The following is a 22,949-nucleotide window of genomic DNA, read 5'->3' on the forward strand; positions in this document are numbered from 1 at the left end:
ATGATGTGCGAGATGTCAGGAGATGAGCGTGGTTGAATGACATTGCTTATAGCCACAAAGGAACTTAGCTCATATTATCAAGTAACATAAGAAAATGAATAAAAAAAGTGGGTGGAAGTTATAATGAGCATGACCTAAGTATAAAATTAAGCCTGCTGCAAAGTTCTGAATTATAACTTAATATATTGTATATTGAGGTTTAAATTATCTACCCAATTATGGGAACTGAAGGCCAGGTTGGATGGGGAGTGAAGTTGGAGAGAATCAAATGAATTACCTCACATCAAGCAGCCAAAAACAGTGCCTGACATATCAGCAAATGGAGCTACCAGTGTTACCTACGGTGATTTATTTTTTCCAAAACAAAATTTCTAATACTTAAGGAAATAACAAAGTATTTGAATAAGTAAGTTGGTTATGTTAGCTATAGATTACTAAAATGAGAAATGAGCAAGAGTTTTACAATGGAGATAGGAAAGTTCAAGTATTATGCATAGTATGCAGTAAGAACCAGATAAAATAGATGTTGCAAAAAGGGCGTGTACTATCTAAATATTTATCCTGTTGCTGAGTTACAGATCACCTAAGCAATATTACAATTCAGCCTAATACCCCAGGAGGACCATGTGCTTAGCATGTGGCTAACCAACTGAGCCTTTTGATAGGAGAGGCAAAATCAGTGACATCCCAAAGAAATGGTCTTCCAGTGCCAACATGAGGAGATGAATTCTCTCCCCATTGCTTGGTTCCTAATCTTTGTCTGCAGAACCCTAGCAAACATCTAGAACTGGTTTAGATAATTGGCTTTTGCTTTTCCCCCCAAAGTATTCCCCATTAATTATAGTGTTACTTCTGGTTTTAAACCCTGATACCTCTATAGGAAACAAAAGATAGAGAATTATCTTTTTAATGTGGTACCAAAAAGTAATGCATAGGAGGAAATTTTGCTGCACTGACAAAACAGAACTTTTTTTTTTTTTTTAGCAGAAAGAGCTGTTGATTCCAAGGGCTGCTACCCAGTGTACTTTCTAAGTCCCAGAATACCAAAGTTGTGAGAATAAAAGTAGGAACTCTTCCCAATGGATAGGGTTGGCATAAGATTTAGACAAATGGATAAACAAACACTGAGAGGATTGTTTGATTTCATCTCAGACATCCCATTGAAGCTCACAGATTAAGGTCCCTGTGCTCTACAAGTGTTAATGATGAAACATCTTAAAGAAAGGGATCTAAACTGTAGTTCAGTATTGCAGAGGACTTAAGTTGGTAAGGAAGGAGCCTAGGAATTACTAAATTATATGATATCATAGAAATACAAATATTAAGAACAAGAGTAATTCTGATTGCTTTATTAAAATGTTCCTCACAGAATTCTTTACAAAAATACCATGTCCATAAAAAGGCATTCAATAAATATCAAGACCTTCTATGTATAGGACACTGATCAAAAAAGGCAGAGGATCCGTGTCCTTGGTTCTTAATACAACTCCAAAATATTTAAAATTCTGAAACGTTAATTAAAAAACCTGAAATTTTACCCCACTTACAATTTCAATAGTGCTGATATTGTGACTTAGTATTGTACTTGTAATGCTATCCCTATTTTTTGTTTACAAGAACAAAAACCTATCATTCTCTTGCTATCTGAAATGTGTTTATGTGTTTTAGCTATATATTAATATAAATATATTTATACTCGTATAAAACAAAATTTTCTGAGTTGTAAATAAATTTTTAAAATTAAGGAAACCAAATCAGTATAAAAGTCAAAATTACAATACATTTAATCCATAATTCTAAAGTTCTGGATCATCTTCATGAAAGAAATGTACGAACTGTACCCTTAATTGTTCCTCTACAAATAGGACATTTTCTCAGAGAAGGGGCACAGTCTTTGCATACTACGAGATGACCACACGGAATAAACACTATGGACACTTCTCTGTCCATGCACACTTTACATGTTCTTTCTTCTTGTAGCCTCCTCAATTGTTCTTCCATTGGTAAATCTAAGAAAGAGAAACACATTTTTAGTAAAAGGCAATTTGCTGCTTCTCCCCCAATGAAAAGCCAAGAAAATAAAAATGTTTTCTAGTGGTTTAAATCATTAATACTATTTTACCTGAAACATTTTCTGTGGGAACATACTTTATGTCTTGTTGTACTAAGGGAGGGAAAGAAAAAAGCATTACTAGGGCAAATAAGGTTACTATTTAGTCACAATATATATTTTTAAACTAACAGTTTAGACTCTAGCCAAATACTATAAATAATTGTCATAATGTCAAGGCAACAAAAGTCTTTAGTCTTCCGTGCAATTAATAGTTTATCAATTAGATTGGATTTTTTTCATTAATCACAAATATTAATAATAACATATTTTCAGTTGACCTAGAAAGTTCTCAAAAGTAATTTTCCAGCACTTACCAAATAAGCGCTTGTATAACGTAGGGTCTGTTTCTTGTAGAGAGTTTCTGAATACAGTGGCTGCAAAATTTCCTTTTACTATAATAGTATCAATCAGTTCTCTTGCTTGCAAAGGTATCTGTGTTTTCAGTCTAATAACATCATGTTCTTGTTCATGAATCACTCCAGCAATTAGTAGACTATCCAGGATTGGACGCACACAAGTCAAATGTTGAGAAAGTGCCATTCTGTTCTTCCGGATATATGATAGATCATCTTTATAAAAAAGAAAAAAGCAAACACAAACATGTTCAATCTCTGTTCACAAACTTCCTTCCACACCTACACACATAACTGAGTGAAAAATGGCCATAATTCATAATCAGGCATTAAAGTTGATTGCTAGGTTTGGGGGTACCTGATCCCCTGTGCCTGATAACAATGCTACTTACAATAAGGGCGAACACTTACTAAGCACTGTGGTAAGCACTGTATGTGTATTTAATCATTTCATCTTCACAACAGCCCTTTGAGGTGGACACTAGTACCTTAATTTAACAAGTGAGAAAAGAGAGGCACAATGTGGCGAGTAATTACTAGAGGACACACAACTAGCAAAAGTCAAACCAAAGTAGTTTGGCATCATAATCTGTGCTCTCAACCATTTGGCAACACTGCTAAGCCTTTAACCAAATAAAATTTAGAACCTAATAAAACTGAAATTTCTATTCAATTAGTCAAACTTGGGAAAAATAAAATCAAGAAAATTAAAATGATAGAATATATTTTTTCTTAAATTATCATTTATGCATAAAATTCCTTTAAAATTCCATTTTAAGGTGAAATTTTAATTATTTTCCCAAATTAGACATCATATTGCCATTACCCAAATATTTTGTAGTAGAAGGGCAAAGACCCTAAGAACATTTTGAAAACTAAACCCTACTTGTCAATGACATTCCTGTCATTCAGGATCATTGTATTCTCCTTCAAGATCTAGATATTTTAATCTATTGGTAAAATGTTTCCTATTTTGAAACTCTGAAATTTTGTTCTCTCTTTGGAAAATGAGTTATGACTCTCGGTTTATTAATTACTTGTCATATAGTTTTCCCATGATCCATAAAGCTGTATCTATCAAATAACGAATGACAGAAATTGGGTTGTCTAAAGAAGAATTATTTGGGAGCGATGATTGTAAAGAGTTTAGGAGCACGGCCTTTGTCAAGTAAAAGGACACAAAAATAGAACCACTTAATAGAGAATAAATATAAGGCTTAGTCAAAAAGTCAATGTTAGAGATACACATTTTGAAGATAATTGAAGCTCTGAGAATAAATGAGCAAAGGACCACAACCTAGAACAGTGTCTGGGACAAGGTCAGGGATTCCATAAGTATGTGTTGAACAGATTAACAACCAAGCCTTAGCAATTTAAAGAGCAGTGGGAATGAAGAGATAGAGAGGGAGAAGAGTTAGAACTTAATCTAGTCTGTTAAATTATCTACGTGAGAGAAATAGTAACACATTAGAAAACTAAAATATAGTTTACACTTGATGTTGAAGTATATTAGTTTTTCAATCTAAGATTAATTTTTCTAATTACATTTTATTTAACCTAATGTAATCAATTCTCTGAGATTCTTAAGGTTTATAAAATTGGATTGCTAGTAGCTGTGGAAAAAAGTCTCACTGCGAAGTCAGACTATATTCTGGCCTATAAGAGGTGAAAATACCTTTGAGGCATGTTTTGTTTGTTTTTTAAAACTGTAAAGAAATTACTCACCCACTGCTCTTGGAAAACTTTAAAATAATCAGTAATCTAAATGGAAGTATTTTCATTAACTCATTCAAAAAATATTTCTTGAGTCCAGACACTGTTCTAGGTAGTACAGATATAATGTTGAACTGAGAAAGAATCCTTTTGAGAATGCAAGTTATTGTATATTGTTGATTTGGGGTTATATCTGGAGACTGTTTATTTTCTTTGGAGGAAATATAAGTATTTTATAGCTGGATGGCTTTCGACTTCATGAGGTCTATAAACAATTGTGGAGATAGGCGTTCTCTTCTTTGAGCAATTGTTCACTGATGACCAATGGCCAAAACTGAGACTACAGGAAGAACTTACAGCCTCATCTTCACAGTGAAAAAGAGAGCCTGAGTGGGGTGGGCAGAGATGAACTTGGACTATTTTGCTGCTGAATTGGTGGTGTGCAGGACTGAATAATTCACATTTTGGTAAATAAATAATTCTGTATTACTGTAGTCTGATATGCCTGGGTTGGCCAGAATACAAAGCCACCTTTGCGGGCAGGGGTAGACTTATTCAGGAATGGAGTGGACAGTCTCACTGGGAAGAAAGAGATCCTAGATGGCCTCGGACAAGAATAAGGAGCAACCTCTTTTCTCTTTCTGGGCTTAGTGGATATTTGGGGACCTGAGTTTTGATAAGGAAAAACATGCTTGGGACTTTCCTGGTCATTTGTGTAAACTAGCCAAAGCTATGCAGAGATAAACCAGAAGCTAGGAAGAAAGATGCATGAGGATAGGTTTAGGGGCACCAAGAGAGGCTACATATAATTACAGTTGTCAGTTGCCATTTTTGCTATAGTGTGCCCTTCTGTTATCCCTAAATCTCCAGTAAGAGCTTGTTAAAAGTTGCAGTCTGTTTTTAGCTATGTTGAAAGGACTCTCAGGATCGGTCCATGACTGGGAAAGAGTGGCGAAGGCCACAGTGATTAGTGCAACCAGAGCAACCAGATGAGACTGGAAATGCTCTGAGGAAGAGAGTTTTTGTGAAAGGCAGTATAGTAAAGGCAGCAGAGAAGTAGACAAAGCTAGTATGAAAGGACATGGGTAAGCTGTCTTGAGAGAATGTGAAACAGTATCCTAGGACTCCCCTAAATACTAGAGGGACATTAGGAAGGGAAACTCAGCTCTTGTGTGGGCAGGTAGGAGACTTAATCATAATTTTTACATTAATTTATAGTCCCAGGCTAAGATATACTATCATGATAATATTAAAATTAATCATTGTCCCTGACTCCACCCCCATATACAGCAACTGGAAGTGAGCAACTACCCTGAGGTCAAAAATACACCATGAATAATTACAGACACAATCAACTACCCAGAGTAAAAATATAAATTAAGAAAAAGCAGGAAAAAATGCTTTCATTCAATATATACATTTTCAATTTACTAAGCAATTCAAATATATTTTAATGTGAAGAAATTTTTCAGAATACTGATCATTAGACAAATTTGACTGAATTAACTATGAATATATTTTCAGTAACTTATATACAGGGACATCAGATTCATATGGAAAGAGAGACTACTGACAGTATGTGTACCTGATTCTTCTTCCTCAGCTGCTCTCTCCTTCTCCTCTTCCCTTATTTCATCTTCAGCATAGAGTAAATCTAATACAAGATCACTGACGACTTTATAGTTCTCTCCAGTCGTTAGGATTTTGCTCTGAACTGTCTGCTTTACCAAGCTTCTACTGAAGCCCATTTCCAAGGCCGCTTTCACCACAGGTGTGTTCATCATGATTGCATCTTCTGAATGGTTTTCTCCAGGTCCAAAATGAACAACTATGTGGAATAAAGAATTTAACACATACTGGGATCATCTGTATATTTTTCAAATTGAAAGTTATTTCAATATCAAAAGCGTACAGCCAAAAAAATATAAAGGCACTATTTTGTATTAACTTTGTTAAACTTAAAATAATGATATACATGTTCAGTCACTAGAATGAGAATATGGAATATTGTGGTCAGATACAAAATATGCATTATCTGGCATAACTGTAAGTGGGAGAAGGAAATGGAATGTCGGGCATCCCCCGCAACAGAACAGAAGTTCTTTTTTCCTATGTTGAATGAACAACTGAGCTTTCTAAATCGAGTATGTTTCACATAGTTTCAAAAGAGGCCATTGTCATTGCTCACCTTTATTGCTGCAATGGCCTCTTTCAGTATTGGTCCCATCAAGTTCATTCTCAACGCTGGAGCCAAAGTGACTTTTCAAAAGCATAAATCTGACTGTGTCACACTCCTTAAATTCCATCAATTCCACTGTTCTTAGGGATGTTAATTCAGTGGTGACTCATAAGACCTCATACCTTATCTGGACACGTAATTTCTTCACCCCCATCTCCCGCCACTTGTTCATTCGCACTCTGCACTCTAGCCCCGAAGTCACACGCACATGGATCTCTCGCCATGTATTCATTTGTAGTCTGCACTCTAGCCCTGAAGTCACAAGCACATGGATCTCTCGCCATGTATTCATCTGTAGTCTGCACTCTAGCCCCGAAGTCACAAGCACATGGATCTCTCGCCATGTATTCATCTGTAGTCTGCACTCTAGCCCCGAAGTCACGAATTCTGCCTGCAGTGCTGACTACTCTCACTGCTAACCTGATTTATTTATGTCTGCAAATCCTGCTTCTGGCCCTCAAGAGTTCTTCGACTGTGCCCACTCTCGTTTGTTCCTGAAGTCTTTCACGTGCTGCTCTTTCTGCCTGGAATACTCTTCTCCTCCCTTTGTCACTTGGTTAATTCCTCTTCCCTCTGGTTCTGTGATGAGACCAGCACTTCCTCTAATCTGAAGCCTTCTCTCATCTTCCCTCATCACTCTCAGAGCACACAACTCTCCCACCACATCCTTCTCTCCTGTGTATTTTCTGTGTCCCTTCACCCATCAGCTCATGAGAACAGGAGTTACGTTTATACTGTTCTCTAGTCTCTCCTCAGAATAACAGATACACAATAAATGTTTATTGAATTGAAGTGAATACTAGATAATAGAGTAGAAGAGTCTGTTCAAATATGGACTCTATCACCTTTTCAGTTTAAGGTGATGGACAGATCAGTTAACCTCTCTGAGCTTCAGGTCCCTATTAAAAAATGAGTATTTTCTACCCTCTCTATTTCATAGAAAGAATATGTGAGTAATCTAATGTTATAGTATATCTGTTCCCACACGGGCCTGAGAACAAGGGTTAGGCTGGATATATGTAGTTTGTTAAAACAACAGCTGCTTAAGTCCCATCCTTAGATACTATGATTCAATTTAGTAGGTTTGAAGTGGAGACTGGAAATCTGTAATGTTTTTTAAAGTTCCTTAGGCAATTATGATATGCCCTAAAGTTTGAGAAATACCAACTTACCAACTTAATGTATTTGAAAATTCACTGTAAATGATAAATCATACCATAAATGTACATTATAACTATTATCAAAGTTTAGTCTTAACAGTAACTGGTTCTATTTAAATGTAGTAATTATTATCATTGTACATACTTGGTGCCTCTGCATTTTCATCTTCTGGATTTTCTGAAGTAGATAACAGCTACAGTGGAAAAGAAAGGTATAAAAATTTAAATATAAATCTTATCCTGTCCTTTGCAAAAAAAATCTTTTTTAATCAAGAAACCTATTTTATTCAACTTATTGCAAACTGACTTGCTTATTGGCAAAATAATTTTTTATGTCAAAAGCACTATTTTATTTACATTTAGCAGTAATCCCCTAAGCCATAAACTAATAGAGTTTCTTTGTGTGTGTGTGTGTATATTAACAAATAAATTCTATTTTCATTAAGGCAGGAGGAGGGCTAGACCTTTTCAGTGACCCATGACATAGTCACTGTTTGCCTTTCATCCCAAAGATCTTACTTCCTAGATCACCCTTTGGGATAAGGTGGAACCTATCTCAGCTCCATTTACTATGGCTAGAAAGTGTTTGGTCCTCAAACTTCTATATAAATTCTAATTTGCTTTTCCAGGAAGATTAGAAAGAGCAATACAAGTATCTTTCTAAGAAAAATTAATATAGTAAACCATTATAATTCTGCTATCCCATCCAATATTTTCCTCAAATAATTTTATTGCAACTTTCTTAGAAAAATACTTAGAAATATAACTTAAATATTATTTTTCAATAGGTTTCTAATTCTGGATCTGTTTTTATCCTAAAAATAGTATTCTTTAAGATCATGCTGGGGGTTGTGAAAAAGAAAACACATTTTTAAAGCAACTCTTGCCTTTGCAGTAAAATACTACTCTGTAATTATCGGAAAATAATTTATCTGTTGTTAAACAACGATTAAAAAAAAAAAGTCCATACCTGTTCAAGCAGATGAGGGTAATTGGCTTGAATTCGATTGATGAACTCTCGTCCTTTAACTCGTATCAAGTACTCACACCTGAAATGGAAGCAAAATTAAGTTTGAGGAGTTATTTAAATCTGGCCATTTGTAGACTGCTAAATATTTTAAATTAACATAAATAATCATATAACCATTTGACTATTCATTTAGCATATGGGAAGTGTTAAGAGATACTGAAGTCAAAGGCAAGATGATGTAAGCGAGAGGAAGGCTATAACTGGTAACGCTGTTCATAAATAAGCTTTGTATGTCCAAAAGACGAAAATATACAAAGGGGGACATGAGAGAAAGAATGAGGAAGCTGAGCACATTTTCTAATAAGTCAGATATTCACAAGTTTGACATTTCCTAGGTAATATGCATCCATTGTCAAATTTAAGTACAAAATTAATTCATGACACTACGAAAGCAAATTTGTCATTCTTTTTACATATTCACAAAATTACCACAATGGAAAGTTAGCAGCACTTTTTAAAACACCTGTGCAAGTTATTCTTTATAGCCTTCATAATTTTTGAAATCTGAAATATTTGGGGAGCACAAAGTTGCTGTAAATGAAGACACAGTATTATATTTTAAAAACATATGTAATGAAAATAAGTTAGGATACCAAGTTTAGTAATCAACATTAAAAATACTAAAAGCTTTCACCATGAAAAATATAATTATAGGCAACCAGATTTCAATAAAAAAAAAGGAGAGTGTAAACAAGTATGGAATAAAAGTATAAGACATGATAGTAAAATGCTATGTAGTGATCAGAACAGGTGTGCTGGGTCTACATTTACCTTGATCACCCTATTTAATATTGCAGCCTGCCTGGTGCTTCTGGTCTCCCTTACCCTTCTCTCTTTTTTCTTTTTATCCATAGTACTTATTATCTTCCAACATGCTTATTAAGTTTATATTGTCTGCCCTCTCCTACTGTAATATCAGCATATGAAACCAGAAGTCTTGGTTTTGTCCTACTGAGTATTTTAAGCACCTGAAACAATGCCTAGCAATAGGTGATCAATTAATATTATCAATTTTTAAAAATTTTTTGTTAATTCTCACCCAAGGATATTTTTTCCATTGATTTTTAGAGTGGAAGGGAGGGAGGGAGTGCAGAAAGAGAGAGAGACAGACAGACAGACAGAAACACTGATGTGAGGGAGACACATGGATTAGTTGCCTCCCACACACACCCCAACCAGACCTGGGAGAGAACCTGCTAAAGAACCTGCAACCCAGGTATGTGCCAGGAATCAAACCTGAGACCCTTTGGTGCGAGGGCTGATGCTCTAACCACTGGCCAGGGCAATGTTATTGAATATTGAATGAATGGAAATATGTCCAAGACAAATGTTGATTGAAAAAAAACTTTAAAATAGTATATACAATATCTAATACATTTATCTATGTATGTACATATGCACAAAGAGATTCAGGAAGGATGTTCACTAAAATGGTAGCTGTAGTCACCTTTAGGTTGTGAGTTCTGGGCATTTTAAATTTTTTGTCTCTGTACTTGTCTACAACATAAGCATATGTTATTTTAAGATATATATATATTAATTTCACACAAAAATTCTATACCTATTTCTTCTTTGTCTTAAATTTCCATCAGAATCTTTTAAGTAATTACTTTTCCAAGTAATCCATCCTAAATTATTCACAAATGTAGTTTTGAAACAAGGAATAAAGTAACAGCTGACTATTATGTAAACACATATAACCCATCTCATGATAATCACACACATTTGCAGTGAGAATTTCAAGACAATTACCTTGGAAACCACTTGGCATGTTCTACCCACGGGTCATCTCCAGATTCCCAACACCGCAGTCCACCATCACAGCAAAAGCATTTCACATCATCATTGTGACCTAAAATTAATTTTGAACCAAAACGCATGAATACTTATAATCTGTCCACTAAAGTGTATAAAATGTTTTGAATTATTATCATCACATTAAGTTTCTTACCCATATAATAAAAACCCGCACTTGCAAGCTGCTGAGGATCAACTGGGACACTAGAGGGCCAGTTACAGAATGTTCTAAAACGGGCTGCCTGCGTCTGCATGCTCAGGTTAGAAACACTGTATTTTGAAGTGTCTTCAGGCCGACTTTCTAAAAACGGGCATTTGGGGAAATGTCTCAGGTGTTCTGACATAGCATCATCCTTTGGTTCCCAATTGCTCAATTTTCCACCACAGGCAAAGCAAGCTACCCTGTCTCCAGGTCCTATGTAGTAAAAACCTGCTTTTGCCAGGTCTATTGGTGACAGAAAAGTCAGTGGCCACATCTGGAAAGTAAGCAACCTGGCATTTTCAGTGTTCATTATACAATGGTTGGGACTTCTCCTCCAGGCAGAAATATCTTCATTTGGTTGGGAGTTTACAGGATTTGAGGGAAAGCTTGAATAAGAGCCACTGAAATAACCACTGTTTTCCGAATTTGGAAGTAATGAATGTGTGGAATGTGTTCCTGAAGAAGGCAGGTTAAGCTGAGAAGGGGCTCTCACATTGTGATATGAATTCAGTTTCTGTACAAAGCTACAGCTAGGATACAACTTTTTGTGCTTTTCAATAGGGTTGTCTCCTTGTTTCCAGTTATCCAGCATCAGGCCACAGCAGAAGCACTTGACCTTATCATTCACACCAGTGTAATAAAAACCAGCACGTGCAAGACTCCTTTCTGACACAGGAACACCGGCGGGGAAAGCTGAATACGTAGATATTCTGTAGAGTTCACATGAAAAGTCGTATTTCATTTCAGACATGTTGGCTCTTTTCATCAAATTTGATAAGAATTCGCTCTTTTCTACTATGTTCATGAAGAAATGGATGGGGAGGAAAAGGGACTAGCCTTTCTCTAGGGAGGTAGTTTTGTGCATGGTTTTTGATTTTGTTAGTTTTAGTACTAGGCTGAACACCTAGAACGGAAATCTTTTCTTCTTTTTTCTCCTATGCCTTCAGCACAGCGAGATTAAAATCCTATACTGATAGGTCTTAAGGGACAATTTTGCATAACAGCACCTTTGTACAATCATACAATGTAAACATGATGCTACACAGTAGCTTGTGATGAAAATCCAAACCCTTCATAAAAGTGTAGAGTGCTTTAGGTCACTAAGATGCCATTGAGTGTCAGGCATTTCCGCAGGTGCGCCAACCTCCACTCGAACGCTTCAGTGACATTCAGCCAGCCTAAAGGTAAAATGTCTGACTCACACAGCTAGCTTGCTCTCGTGGCGGAAAGTTATGCTCTGTAAGTACTCTACAGAAAAAAATATTCAGAGTATGTTTATTTTGCCTTATTTAAATTACAAAATTTGATAGCCAGGGAGAAAAAAAGCATGAGGAAAGGAATGCATTGCTATATTTCACTGATTCTAAGATGCATGTTTTAATATCTGTTATCGAGAGGTATCGTATAGTTAATGCCATATCATATTTTAATTAGCAGCATTATTATTTCTTAACAGTACATAAAATAATGGTATACCTTATAATTGATGACATCTTAGATTCAATGAAATATAGTATATCCCAAACCCTGCTCAAATTAAGTGATTTTTCTTCCAACAGTCATTTTAATAGGGAGAACAAAGCAATGTAAAATTTTCTTCCAGATAGAGCATAAGTAGTAACAGAATTAACTGATAAATCTTAAGGCCTGGCTTTAAAATTTATTAAATAATAATTATTTCCCATAAATAGTCAGGAACCTGGTTGCTTCACAATAGTGATACCATTAGATCTTAGCAAATTACAGTCTACTTTAAATAAATTATCAGATCTTAGCAAATTACAGTCTACTTTAAATAAATTATCAGAGATGAATGTATTTGCTCAACTGGTCTTTTAAACTCAGCCTCATGCCAACATCAAATCTTCTACTCTGATAGTGAATTTGTTTTTAAGATAGTCAAAAGAGTGCTGAGTCTATAGGCTAAGATGGATAAGCAAATGATACAAATATGGCTTGGTCAGAAAATATTTCAAGAACAGCATACCTTGAACTGGAATTTATCAAGACAAAAACTAATAATAAATTTACTTTGTCATAGTCCACTCCTTTTGAACAGCAGAGACCTAAAAATTCAGAATATCTTGATTATGACTAGCAGTGAATAGGTTCTGCGTCAATACTATCAGCAGTGACCAATAAACAAGTCATTGTGGTTTTTCTAGCAGTGATTTGCAAGCACTGTTTCCTGGTCCTACAGATGTTGGGAGTTTCCTTCCTCCCTCCCTTCCTTCCTTCCTTTTTTATGCTGGGATTTTCTACTGCAGGCTTTAATGCTTTATTCCAGGTGGCAAAAAAAGCATATCTCAAAGGTGAGTTATTGTATCTAATTTCAGTTTTCCTTTCACTGGTCAAAAATTTTAACATTGTTAGAAAAACCTTCGTGGTGTTTATTATTGTCTTTGTGTATATTTTCTTCCTGAATAAGTTCCTTTACCAAAATGTGACCATATAGCCATCATTCTTATTCTTATCATTCTCACAGATAATAGCCCATTTGAGCAAACTAAATTTTAGACTTTTAAAATACCAATAGTCTTATCAATGGTTAGATAATTTATTGATCAATAATCAAGTTCATCTTTCCTACTTTCTCTAAATTTGTTGTATATATCAAAAAGTTTTGTTCTTGACACTTCTTTGTCATTGTAGAAATTTTTTAACATGTCAAAGGTCTCATTTGCATATTTCTCTAATTTAGCAGAGGGTTGTTCTAGGTAACTGTCATTCATTTTAAAATCTTTAACAAACACAGGTCCTTTTTTCTGTTCTACACAGCAGCCAGTGGGAGACTGCTCAGCCAATTTCGAAGGGTACTTCAACAATATGTCCCAAGTAAAATCACTTCTCCACAAATTCAAAATCAAACTCAGTATTACTTTATAGTTACACCTCATATAATTAGATCATATTTTTAAAATTATAACATTCTTTGGATGCCACAAACTCTAGTTAACTACTTAATTTGTTTATTCATGCACAAAACTACCTCCCGGAGATTAGACTAAGTCCCTTTAAGGATTTTAGGCCTCCATGTTGATCTGTTTTGATTTACAGAAAAAAAATGGAAAAAATCTAGAAGTAGAACAGTTCTCTTTTGTAAAACCTGTTTTAAAAAAAGGAAGACAATTTTAAAAGTCAAATAATTCATAGAAGTAACACAATGATATTTTTAAAAAACATTTTCTCCAAAATAGAACACTAGTATTACTGATCGTCCACTGTGTACAAGGTGCGGTACTAGGCATGGCAGAAGCCAAGAAATCCCAGACAAAAACCAGAGGGCTCAAACTGGGAGCCAGTAGAAGTATTATGTTTGGCTTGCACAGAATTGAACTACAGAATTTTACTAATTTTCTAAACTTTTTTATTTTGAAATTCATTTATACTTAGAGAAACCTTACAAAAATAACAATTCCCACATACTGTGTACTCATCTTCCCCAAAGTTCACATCTTGCATAACCATAGTACGATTATAGGAACCAGGAAATTAACATTGATACAATGCTGTTAATCTGCATGCTTTGTTTGAATTTCACCAGTTTTTCAAATAAGTACATTTTTGGACCACAGTATTTTTATTTTTTTATTTTTGTATATGTTTTTATTGATTTTAGAGAGAGAGGAAGGGAAAGGGAGAGAGAGAAACATTGATGTGAGAGCGAAACATCAATCGGTTGCCTCCCACACTCACCCTGACTGGGGATCCAACCTGCAACCTGGGCATGTGCCCTGATGGGGAATCGAACTAAGATCTTTCCGTTCACAGGACGACCCTCAACCAACTGAGCCACACTGGCCAGGGTGGGACCACAGTATTTTTAAAAGTTTTAATTAATTACCAACATCTTTAAAAAGAGATTTCCCATAACATTCTAGACTCTAGCTTCTCTTAAAAAGTTAGAAGATCTGGCCACATGGGGTCTATTATCCTGCATGGCAACAACCAGCCAGCTCTGAGCAGTGACTATACCTTTTAGAGGGGGCACATGCTCTCCAGCTTGGCACTGTACTTTCACTCCCTGACATGGAGGCTGTCAGCTGCTATTTGTCACTCACCTGGCACTACTGGTTTCTTACACTAGAATTATGAAGAAAGTGAAACTGGGGGGATTGGTGTGAAATGCTTTCCCCACATTCAAGGCAGCTGGCCAACAGTGATTGGCATTCCCATGATGAAGAAATGTGCCAACATCTCACCTTTGCAAATGGACTCGAAAGTCTATCCGTTGGAACTGATTTTCCATGCAGCAGGAAAGTGGTTGTAAATATTCTGTCTAATCCAGCGGCTCTCACACTCGACAGCACACCGATGGGGCAACCCGCAGGAGTGACCAAGCAGTGTGGCTGTGCCTGCGTCACAAGAAAGGATGAGTCAGCGGACAGAATGGACTCAAGTTCAGCTTCTCTTCGCACAGGTTTTAAATATACCTGGTAGCGGATCCTACTTGTCAGCTGGCAGATAAAAAAACACACAAGTGCTAAGTGAACATGAATTTTTAAAAATTCAAGAAAACTGTTGAATAACTCATGTGTTTTAATGAGATACAAATCCTTCGTTCCTGGCACATGGTCCTACTTTCATTTGGTAAAATTATTTGTAGTTTATGTGACTAGGATTTAATATGTCATAGTGTCTGAGTATTAAGTCCATATTGTGGAATCCTAGTGTGCCAGGCTAAAGGAGTCACATACATAATCTATTTCGTCCTTGAATGGACCCCATACAGAGTGGGGCAAAAGTAGGTTTACAATTGTTCATATGGAAAATCATACAATAATAAATAATATTACAAGAATAAACTGTTTCGGGAGGTGGGGGGAAGTGAAACTGTTCTAATGCCTGTATCTATCAAAAGGAACAAAAATGAAAGGTAGACAAGAGGAACACATGTTTAGAGAAAAATGAGAGTACCATATTTCTCCATGGAAAGGAAGAACATTCCTGCAAGTTACATATGTGAATAAAGTGTGCTTTTGTTTAAAACAGACACCCAGAGTTTTGTTCATTTATATCACCTGCCTGACCCCTATGCATTTGAGATCACACACCCCTTACACAGACCTTACCCTAAAGAAGTTTCGGTGTGAACACAAGGCATGTGTTTGTGGAAATTTAGGCAACCATTATACAATAAATATACAAAAGTATGCCAAGATACCAACCCTGGATCAATTCAAACTCTGTCTCAACCATTCCCAACACCTAGACTTCCAAATGCTGCTGGGGAAGACCTGCAGCCTTGCAGACTTCAGGCACCACCTGAGCTGCCCCTCACCATCCCTGACAATTCTACTTATCCCTGCTCTGCCCCTTAGCCCACTGCCCTAGGCAGCTCTTCTAAACCTTCAATACCATCCTCAAATTTCTCCTCCACTACTCCCCATCTTGCTTTCAGTAAATGGCTTTGACTTCTATTTCTCAAAGAAAAGAGCCATCACTGAACAGCAGTCCTCTGACATTCTCAAGTCCATGCTTTTTTTTTCACAACCTACTTGCTACCTTCACAGGTCCCATCCTCTCCCACTGCCTCAGAAATCAGCTCTTAACCTCATCTCCCTCATTTGTTCAGCTCTCACTCTCTACTGGCTCTTTTCCTTCAATATAACAAGCATGCTCAAGTCCCAGCTTTCAAATAAAAACAAACCAAAAATCCTCTTTGAACCCCACTTTCTACTCTAGCAGTTATCCTGTCTCTCACCTCTTCGCAGCCAAGTGAACTGAACAAGTGTCTATGGTTAAGGTCTCCCACTACAATTGGCTTTAGCCATCCCCACTTAAAACTAATCTCAAAATTAGTAAAAAACCAATAGCTTCTTTGCCAAAACCAATGGAAATTTTGTGTCTGACACTGGGGCCCGCTTCCTCTTAGAAAGATCTACTCCCTGGGATTTCTGATACCGCTCTGTTGGAATTCCTCTTTCCTTTCTTGTGGTTCCTTCTCAGTTTGGCGCAAGCCCCTAACCTCTTCTCCTTTTACTCTCTCATTTCCAGTGGGCAACCTCCCTGAGCCCAGGGCTGTTGGGGGGTCGCTACCCTCTCCGGCACTTAGCATATCCCTGTCTCTGACACTGGAAGGTAAGTTTGCGTCTCTTTTCTGCCTCCCCCTAGGCTGTGAGCTCCTTCAGGTCAACACTATGTTTCAACTCTGTGCCAGCCCTCCCAACCGCAATACCCACCCAGCCTGGTATGTAATGCAGACGCTAAGACTTTTTGTTGAAGAAGTGAATGTTAGCAAGCTTGACTGAGCCACCATGACCACACTACAGTCATTTGCATAGTATTAACGATAATTTTATATTGACCTCAAAGTCTGCACAGTGATGGTTCAATACCAGGCTTTGGAGGCAAACATCTTGGGTTTCCAATACCACTCAGTGTCCCCGCACCAGGGTGTGTAACCTTGCACAAGTAAATCTCGCTGGGCCTGGGTTCCCTCCTTGTGAATAGGGCTAATTATGGTAACTGCTCCTTAAGATTGTGAGAACCCCTGTAAACTTTTCGCAGGGGGCACTAGTATCTACTAGGTATTAGCAACACCTAATGTTAGTAATAAATAATGGCAAACTAAATTAATATTGTTAGTTACGTTAGCATCAGGCAAATGCCTCCCGCCTTTACCAAAATTAAGAGCACTACAGAATTTTCATACTAATCAGCAGGAAAACTATTAAAAATCGGCTTTCTGCCACCACTTTGGAGCATTTACTCATTAAATATTTTACTCGGTCCTTGCAATGCAAAGCTCTGCTCGCGCTCTGTTCTGAAGCTTATCTGGCACACTCAAAGACCTGGCGATACCTCTTGGCGAGCAAATTAAGCCAAATTTCGACGCCTCCCCTGTCCAGCGGTTCGCCCCCAAAGTAAAAGGGGAAACCGAGCGCGGCGCGGGGCTGCGGGCGCCTCGCGCCCCGGAAGCCTGCGGGCCGCGCCCAGCGCCTCCGGGCGGGTTGACAGCAAAGGGAAAAGATGCCCAGGCTCGCGGGCACCCGCTCTTTTGCCCGCAGCTGTGTTTCGTGCCCGCACCCCCCTGCCGTACCCCCGTCCTCCGCCGGAGGCCCCGCGCGCCTCGGAGCCGGGCAGCTCGAGCGTCTCCTGCCCGGCGGGGGGAGGGGAGAGGGCGAGAGAAGGGCCCGCGCGCACGCGCACTCGCCGCCTCTCGCCGCGCGTCACCCACCTGCGGTCCGGCCGCTGCGCGCCCGCGAGACCCGCCCGCCGGCTCCTCTCGGCGACCCGGTCCCTGCGGCTCCGCGCGTGCGGGCGTCTCCCGCAGCCTTTTATCGTTTCGCGCGCCCGCCCCGCCCCCGACGCGCCCGGCCCGGCGCTCCCCGCGGCGCGTGGTGCTTTCCTCCCGCGCTAGGGGAACTCCGGCGGCGATAACCGCAGGCGCTTCCCCCGGCGCGGGGGATTTCCAGGGCCCCGAAGGCCGCGTTGTTTCTCCGCCGGGGCGCGCCCGCGGGCGTTCACTGACGGGCAGGCCTCTGGCGCCCGGCCGGGTGGGGGGGACACCGATAACCCCCGCGGGCAGGAGAGCGAAGGTCGGCGGGCTGCACGGCGCCCGTCCCCCGCAGCGCCTGAACCCTCGCGGTCGGTTTCGACTTCTTGTTGTAATTGAGAAAGGAAGGCATGAATGGAAATGCAGCGGCGTGCAAAAGAAATCACATGATTCTCCTTTTCAGTTTATTTTTACTCTTTTAAAGACTGAGGTCACCTAATTAGTTTCCTGCACTGAAACTTTTTTTTTTTTTTTTTTGGTTGGCCGGCTGTTTTGATAACGGGGGTGGGACCGGCTATGAGAGAATTCGTCGTTTGCTCACCAGGGAGGTCTCTAAGTTAAGGGGCCGTTCTCATGGCGGCGCATTTCCCCACAGTCCCGGTCCTGGAGGAAACGCCCGCGCCGTCACCCGGGACGGCGTGTGCCCGGTGCCAGGGGCGCTGGAAAAGCTCCCTCGCTTTTCCCGCCGCCCGGCAGGTCAGAGGTGACCAGGAGCCAAAAGAAGAGCCGGTGACCTGCGTCCTGAACCCCTCCAGGAGGACCCCGCGGCGTTCAGCGCCGAGGACCGAGCTCCGGGTCGAGTGGCAGCTGGGATTTTACCAAAAGGATGAAGTGTGTCTGTCACAGAGGGATCCCAATCCGCCTTTGGGCCTGTTAGCTCAAAGTTTGATAAGCCGTTTCTGTTCGGCTTTGAGATGATCAAAAGCATTTTGTGGTTCCTTCTGCACTTTTGATCATGTACCCACCAAACGTAGTTTTGGAGAACTACATTCCCTCGCACAATTTTAACTTGACATTAAACTATAAAAGTTGTCATAATTGCAAAGGAACTGCAAAATGTAGACATAGATACTTTAGAATAAAATTGATCCAGCTCTTTTAAATGGTATTCAATGGACTATAAATACCATAGCCACTTGATTCCTACCATCATCCCTTCAATAATGAACATATCAGCTCATCTTTAACAACTGGAAATTTTGTACCTGAGCATTCTACTTTCCCCCACAGAATATTAATATATATTCATAATGGACATCTTTATGGTCACTCTGGCACATATTACTGAAACAATGTATGTGTAAGTTCTAATTGAATATATTTTCCTGTGACCTAAGCCTCCAAGTGTTAAAGAAAAATTTCGCCTTCATTACATTATCACTTATATTACTTTTGGTACTTGTTACACAATTGGTCAAAACAATATAAATATTATAAATGATGATTACTAAAGATAAGGTAAAAAATTCTATTACAAGTGCCATCTTAATGAGATTGCAGGTCATATTTTAACAATTTATTCAGACGTGTGTTCACGAATATTACCTATTACTAGAATATGATAGAGTCCACCATACATTCTGTTCCTTTTTCTCATGCCTAAAGATTATAAGTGTTGAAAAATCTTTTTCACATATGTAAGTCGATAAGCCTGGAGATATGTTATTATATCTATCTTCTCACAATTTTTTGAACCTTTGTTTTTTAGCCCAAAGTCATTTACTGATCTTTAATTAAAAATTGTAATTAGTTATCAGTAGACAAGGCAATTTTGTTTAAATCAGTGATGTAGAAACTAAAGACTTTTGCTCCCTGGGTTGGGTTGCCAGAGTTAGCAAATTAAAATACAGGACACCTAGTTAAATTTAAATTTGAGATAAACAACAAATCATGTAATACATTATTCATTGAATACATTATTCATTGATTATCTGAAATTCAAATGTAACCGGGTGTCCTATATTTTATCTGGAAAATTCTATACCCAGATATGAGAGTCATTCATTTTCTCAACACTAACAATGAATATTTCTAATTGTCCAGGAAAATTTTACCCCAGGGTCAACACACCATTTTAAAACCCAACATGGGTGAGAGGTGAGCCAGTATTTTTTAAGAGAGAACCCTTGTGAAAAGGTTGGTGAGAAGACAGAAGAGACTTGGCAACAGTAAAACTGATCTGTCTCTTTTTAGGAAAAAAATCTCATGTGAAAAAACTACATATGCAAATATAACATCAGATTGTTAATTCCCTTAAACGTATTTGAGTTCCCACCAATGCATTGCTAAATCTTTATAAAGAGTTGGTAAGTTTGCCTAAGGAAACACTTAAACCCAATTTAAAGACCATGGCCCAGGAAATCCTGAACTGACTAGGATTTCTAAAGTTCTTCCAGTTAATAATGATTGTTGTGATCAGACCTGTCAGGTCCTGGAGTGGATCAATATATCTCCTTTGCAATATTTTACACAACTTTAATTGCTGATTTTTTAAAAAGTAATTGCTTACCTGTAATAATTCTAAGTTGCATATGAGCGAGGACTGTGTATATTTTGTTCACAGCATTATGAACAGGGCACCTGCAAATAGTAGGTGCTCAATAAATATTGTTGACTCACAAAAAAGGAGTCAATCTATCCACTTGGGCCTACTTTATTCTAAAACTGCACCCATATATTCAATAGTGTAATATACCTTGTTTACATTTCCCCTCTAACCCTTTGAATATCCCCAACATGTTATATAAAATCTCCCTTCTTCCTTCAAGAATCCAATTTACCTAAATATATTTTTTCACCAAATACTCTTTTAGAGACAGAAATAAGGAAGGAAATGCTTGAGAAAAGTGAAAAGGTAGACACATAGACCATTACTATCTCTAGTTCTCCAGTTTTCTTCTACTGTCAGTGCGTAAGCAAGGTATAAGTGTGTGAGAGGGTTTTTCACTCCTTCCCTGGTTTGGAATTTGGATAACTATTACCAGTGGTATGTTCTCAATATCCTAGTATTAAATAATCAGCTTTAAAGTATTTTTTTCCCTTGAGGGTGATCATGCTAAAAAATTCTTTCTATGGAAGGACTTTCACATGGTAATAGTGTAATAACAACTTTAATTCAAGCCTAATGCTATTGCACTACAAGTTTTTAGCATTTTTAATAAAGAAATACAGAAGGACTCTCTACCCAGGAATCTAAAAATGAAAGTAAAAGTGAAATCTAACAACGGAAACATGCTGTCCTTATTCAGAAGTAAATATGAGAATAAATAGTGGGAATTTCCTAGTGTGTTGATAACTATCTTGCAAATAAAATACAGCTAGATCAGCCTTGAACAAGTGCAAATGAAGAAATTTACAAATAAGGCCTGGCTGGTGTGGCTCAGTGGTTGAGCATCGACCTATGAACCAGGAGGTCATGGTTTGATTCCCAGTCAGGCCACATGCCCGGGTTGTGGGCCGGGGTAGAGGGCGTGCAGGAGGCAGCTGATTGATGTCGCTCTCTCATCAATGTTTCTCTCTCTCTATCCCTCTCCAGTCCTCTCTCTCTAAAATCAATAAAAACATTTTTTTTTAGAAAAAGAAATTTACAAATAAATATTTTTAAATAGATCTGTTTTCAGTTAATGAAGTTTGCCCTTATAAATGGTGGCTTACTTTTAATTTTTGTCCTGACAGTACTTTAATAACATATGATTTATATAACTTTAATAACGTATTATTTAGATAACATAATTTAGATAGTCAAAAATGCACACATCTTAAGTGTACAGCTCATGAATTTTAACAAATGTATATACTTGGGTGATCATCAACCAGACCAAGATCAAGGAAATTTTCCACCACTGCAGAAAACTCCTTTATGCCTTTTTCCATTCAATACCTATCAAATCTTCCATCTCCCTACCTCCACCACTATTGTGATATCTATCACCAAAAATTTGATTTTTCTGCTCTTGAACTTCATATAACTAGAATCATATGGTGTGTGCTCATAAAGGCGTCCGTCACTCACTTATTTTAGTTTCATCCACACTGTAGCACGGAGCAATAGCCTGTTGTTTGTATTGTCATGTAGTGTTCCGCTGGATGAATACACCATAGTTTCTTTATCCACTCTTCTGCCGATGGACATTTGGGTTATCTGGTTTGATCCCTTATGAAAAGTGAAGCTATAAACATTTCAGTTCAAGTCTTTTGTGAATCTATTGATTCATTTCTGTCATGTAAATACCTGGACACGTAATTACCATTGAATAGGTGTATATTTATTTTTATTAGAAACTACCAAAAACTTTTACAAAGTGTTTGTGCCATTTCCCACTCCCACCAGCAATATATAAGAATTTTAGTTTCATGTTGTATGAAAGGAGAGAAGGTTAGCACTCCCCTTGACAAGGATGGAAGAGGCTCTCGGGCCTAACAACACACATACGGTTAAGGCATTGCCACCTACTTCGTGGCATCTAACCATCGTTTTTTTTTAAAAAAAAAAGAATTTTAGTTTCTGCACAGTCTTCCTAAGACTTAACGGTGTCAGCTCTTCTAATTTGAGCTTTCCTTTTGAGTATGTAGTAATGTAGCATTATGCTTTTAATTTTTATTTCCCTAGTGATTAATGATGTTAAATATATTTTGTATGCTTTTTGATTATTTATATATCTCTTTTGTGAAGTGTCTGTTCAAATCTTCTGTCCATTTTTAAACAGAATTGATTGATTTTTTATTATTGATTTATGGGAGCTCTTTATATATTCTGGATATGTGACCTTTGATAGGTGAATTGTGAATATTTTCTCCAAGTGGGTAGCTTGATTTTGCCTTTAACAGTTTCTTTTAATGAGTAGAATATATTTTAATTCCAATGAAGTCTAATTTAAAATTTTTTTCTTTTATGTATAGTGCATTTTATATACTATTTAAGAAGTCTTTACCTACTCCAAGATCATAAAGATTTTCTTCTATGTTTTCTTTTAGAAGCTTTGTGATATTAGCTTTTACACTTTAGACTATGATTTAGCTAAATTAATTTTGCATAGCATGTGAATTGAGGACCAAGCTTCATT

General features: G+C 37.8%; 1 protein-coding gene across 2 annotated transcripts; it reads right to left on the minus strand.

The window, feature by feature from the left end:
- Window positions 1-988: 988 nt before the first annotated feature.
- Window positions 989-17,921, minus strand: BIRC3 (baculoviral IAP repeat containing 3). 2 transcript variants are annotated; one of them, XM_081153671.1, is made up of 10 exons: window positions 17,788-17,921; window positions 14,810-14,962; window positions 10,560-11,317; window positions 10,361-10,460; window positions 8,549-8,627; window positions 7,724-7,772; window positions 5,765-6,007; window positions 2,428-2,682; window positions 2,123-2,164; window positions 989-2,009 (listed from the first exon to the last, which is right to left on the minus strand). In XM_081153671.1, the coding sequence occupies exons 2-10, from the start codon at window positions 14,854-14,856 to the stop codon at window positions 1,816-1,818; spliced, it is 1,767 nt and encodes a 588-aa protein (XP_081009797.1). In that variant the 5' UTR covers window positions 14,857-14,962; window positions 17,788-17,921; the 3' UTR covers window positions 989-1,815. The 2 variants fall into 2 exon arrangements, with proteins under 2 accessions (XP_081009797.1, XP_081009798.1); XM_081153672.1 differs by lacking the exons at window positions 14,810-14,962; window positions 17,788-17,921 and having other exon boundaries at window positions 10,560-13,062.
- Between the last annotated feature and the right edge of the window lie 5,028 nt (window positions 17,922-22,949).

The sequence above is a fragment of the Miniopterus schreibersii genome, assembly GCF_964146895.1.
Source record: "Miniopterus schreibersii genome assembly, chromosome: 12".
Taxonomy (NCBI): domain Eukaryota; kingdom Metazoa; phylum Chordata; class Mammalia; order Chiroptera; family Miniopteridae; genus Miniopterus; species Miniopterus schreibersii.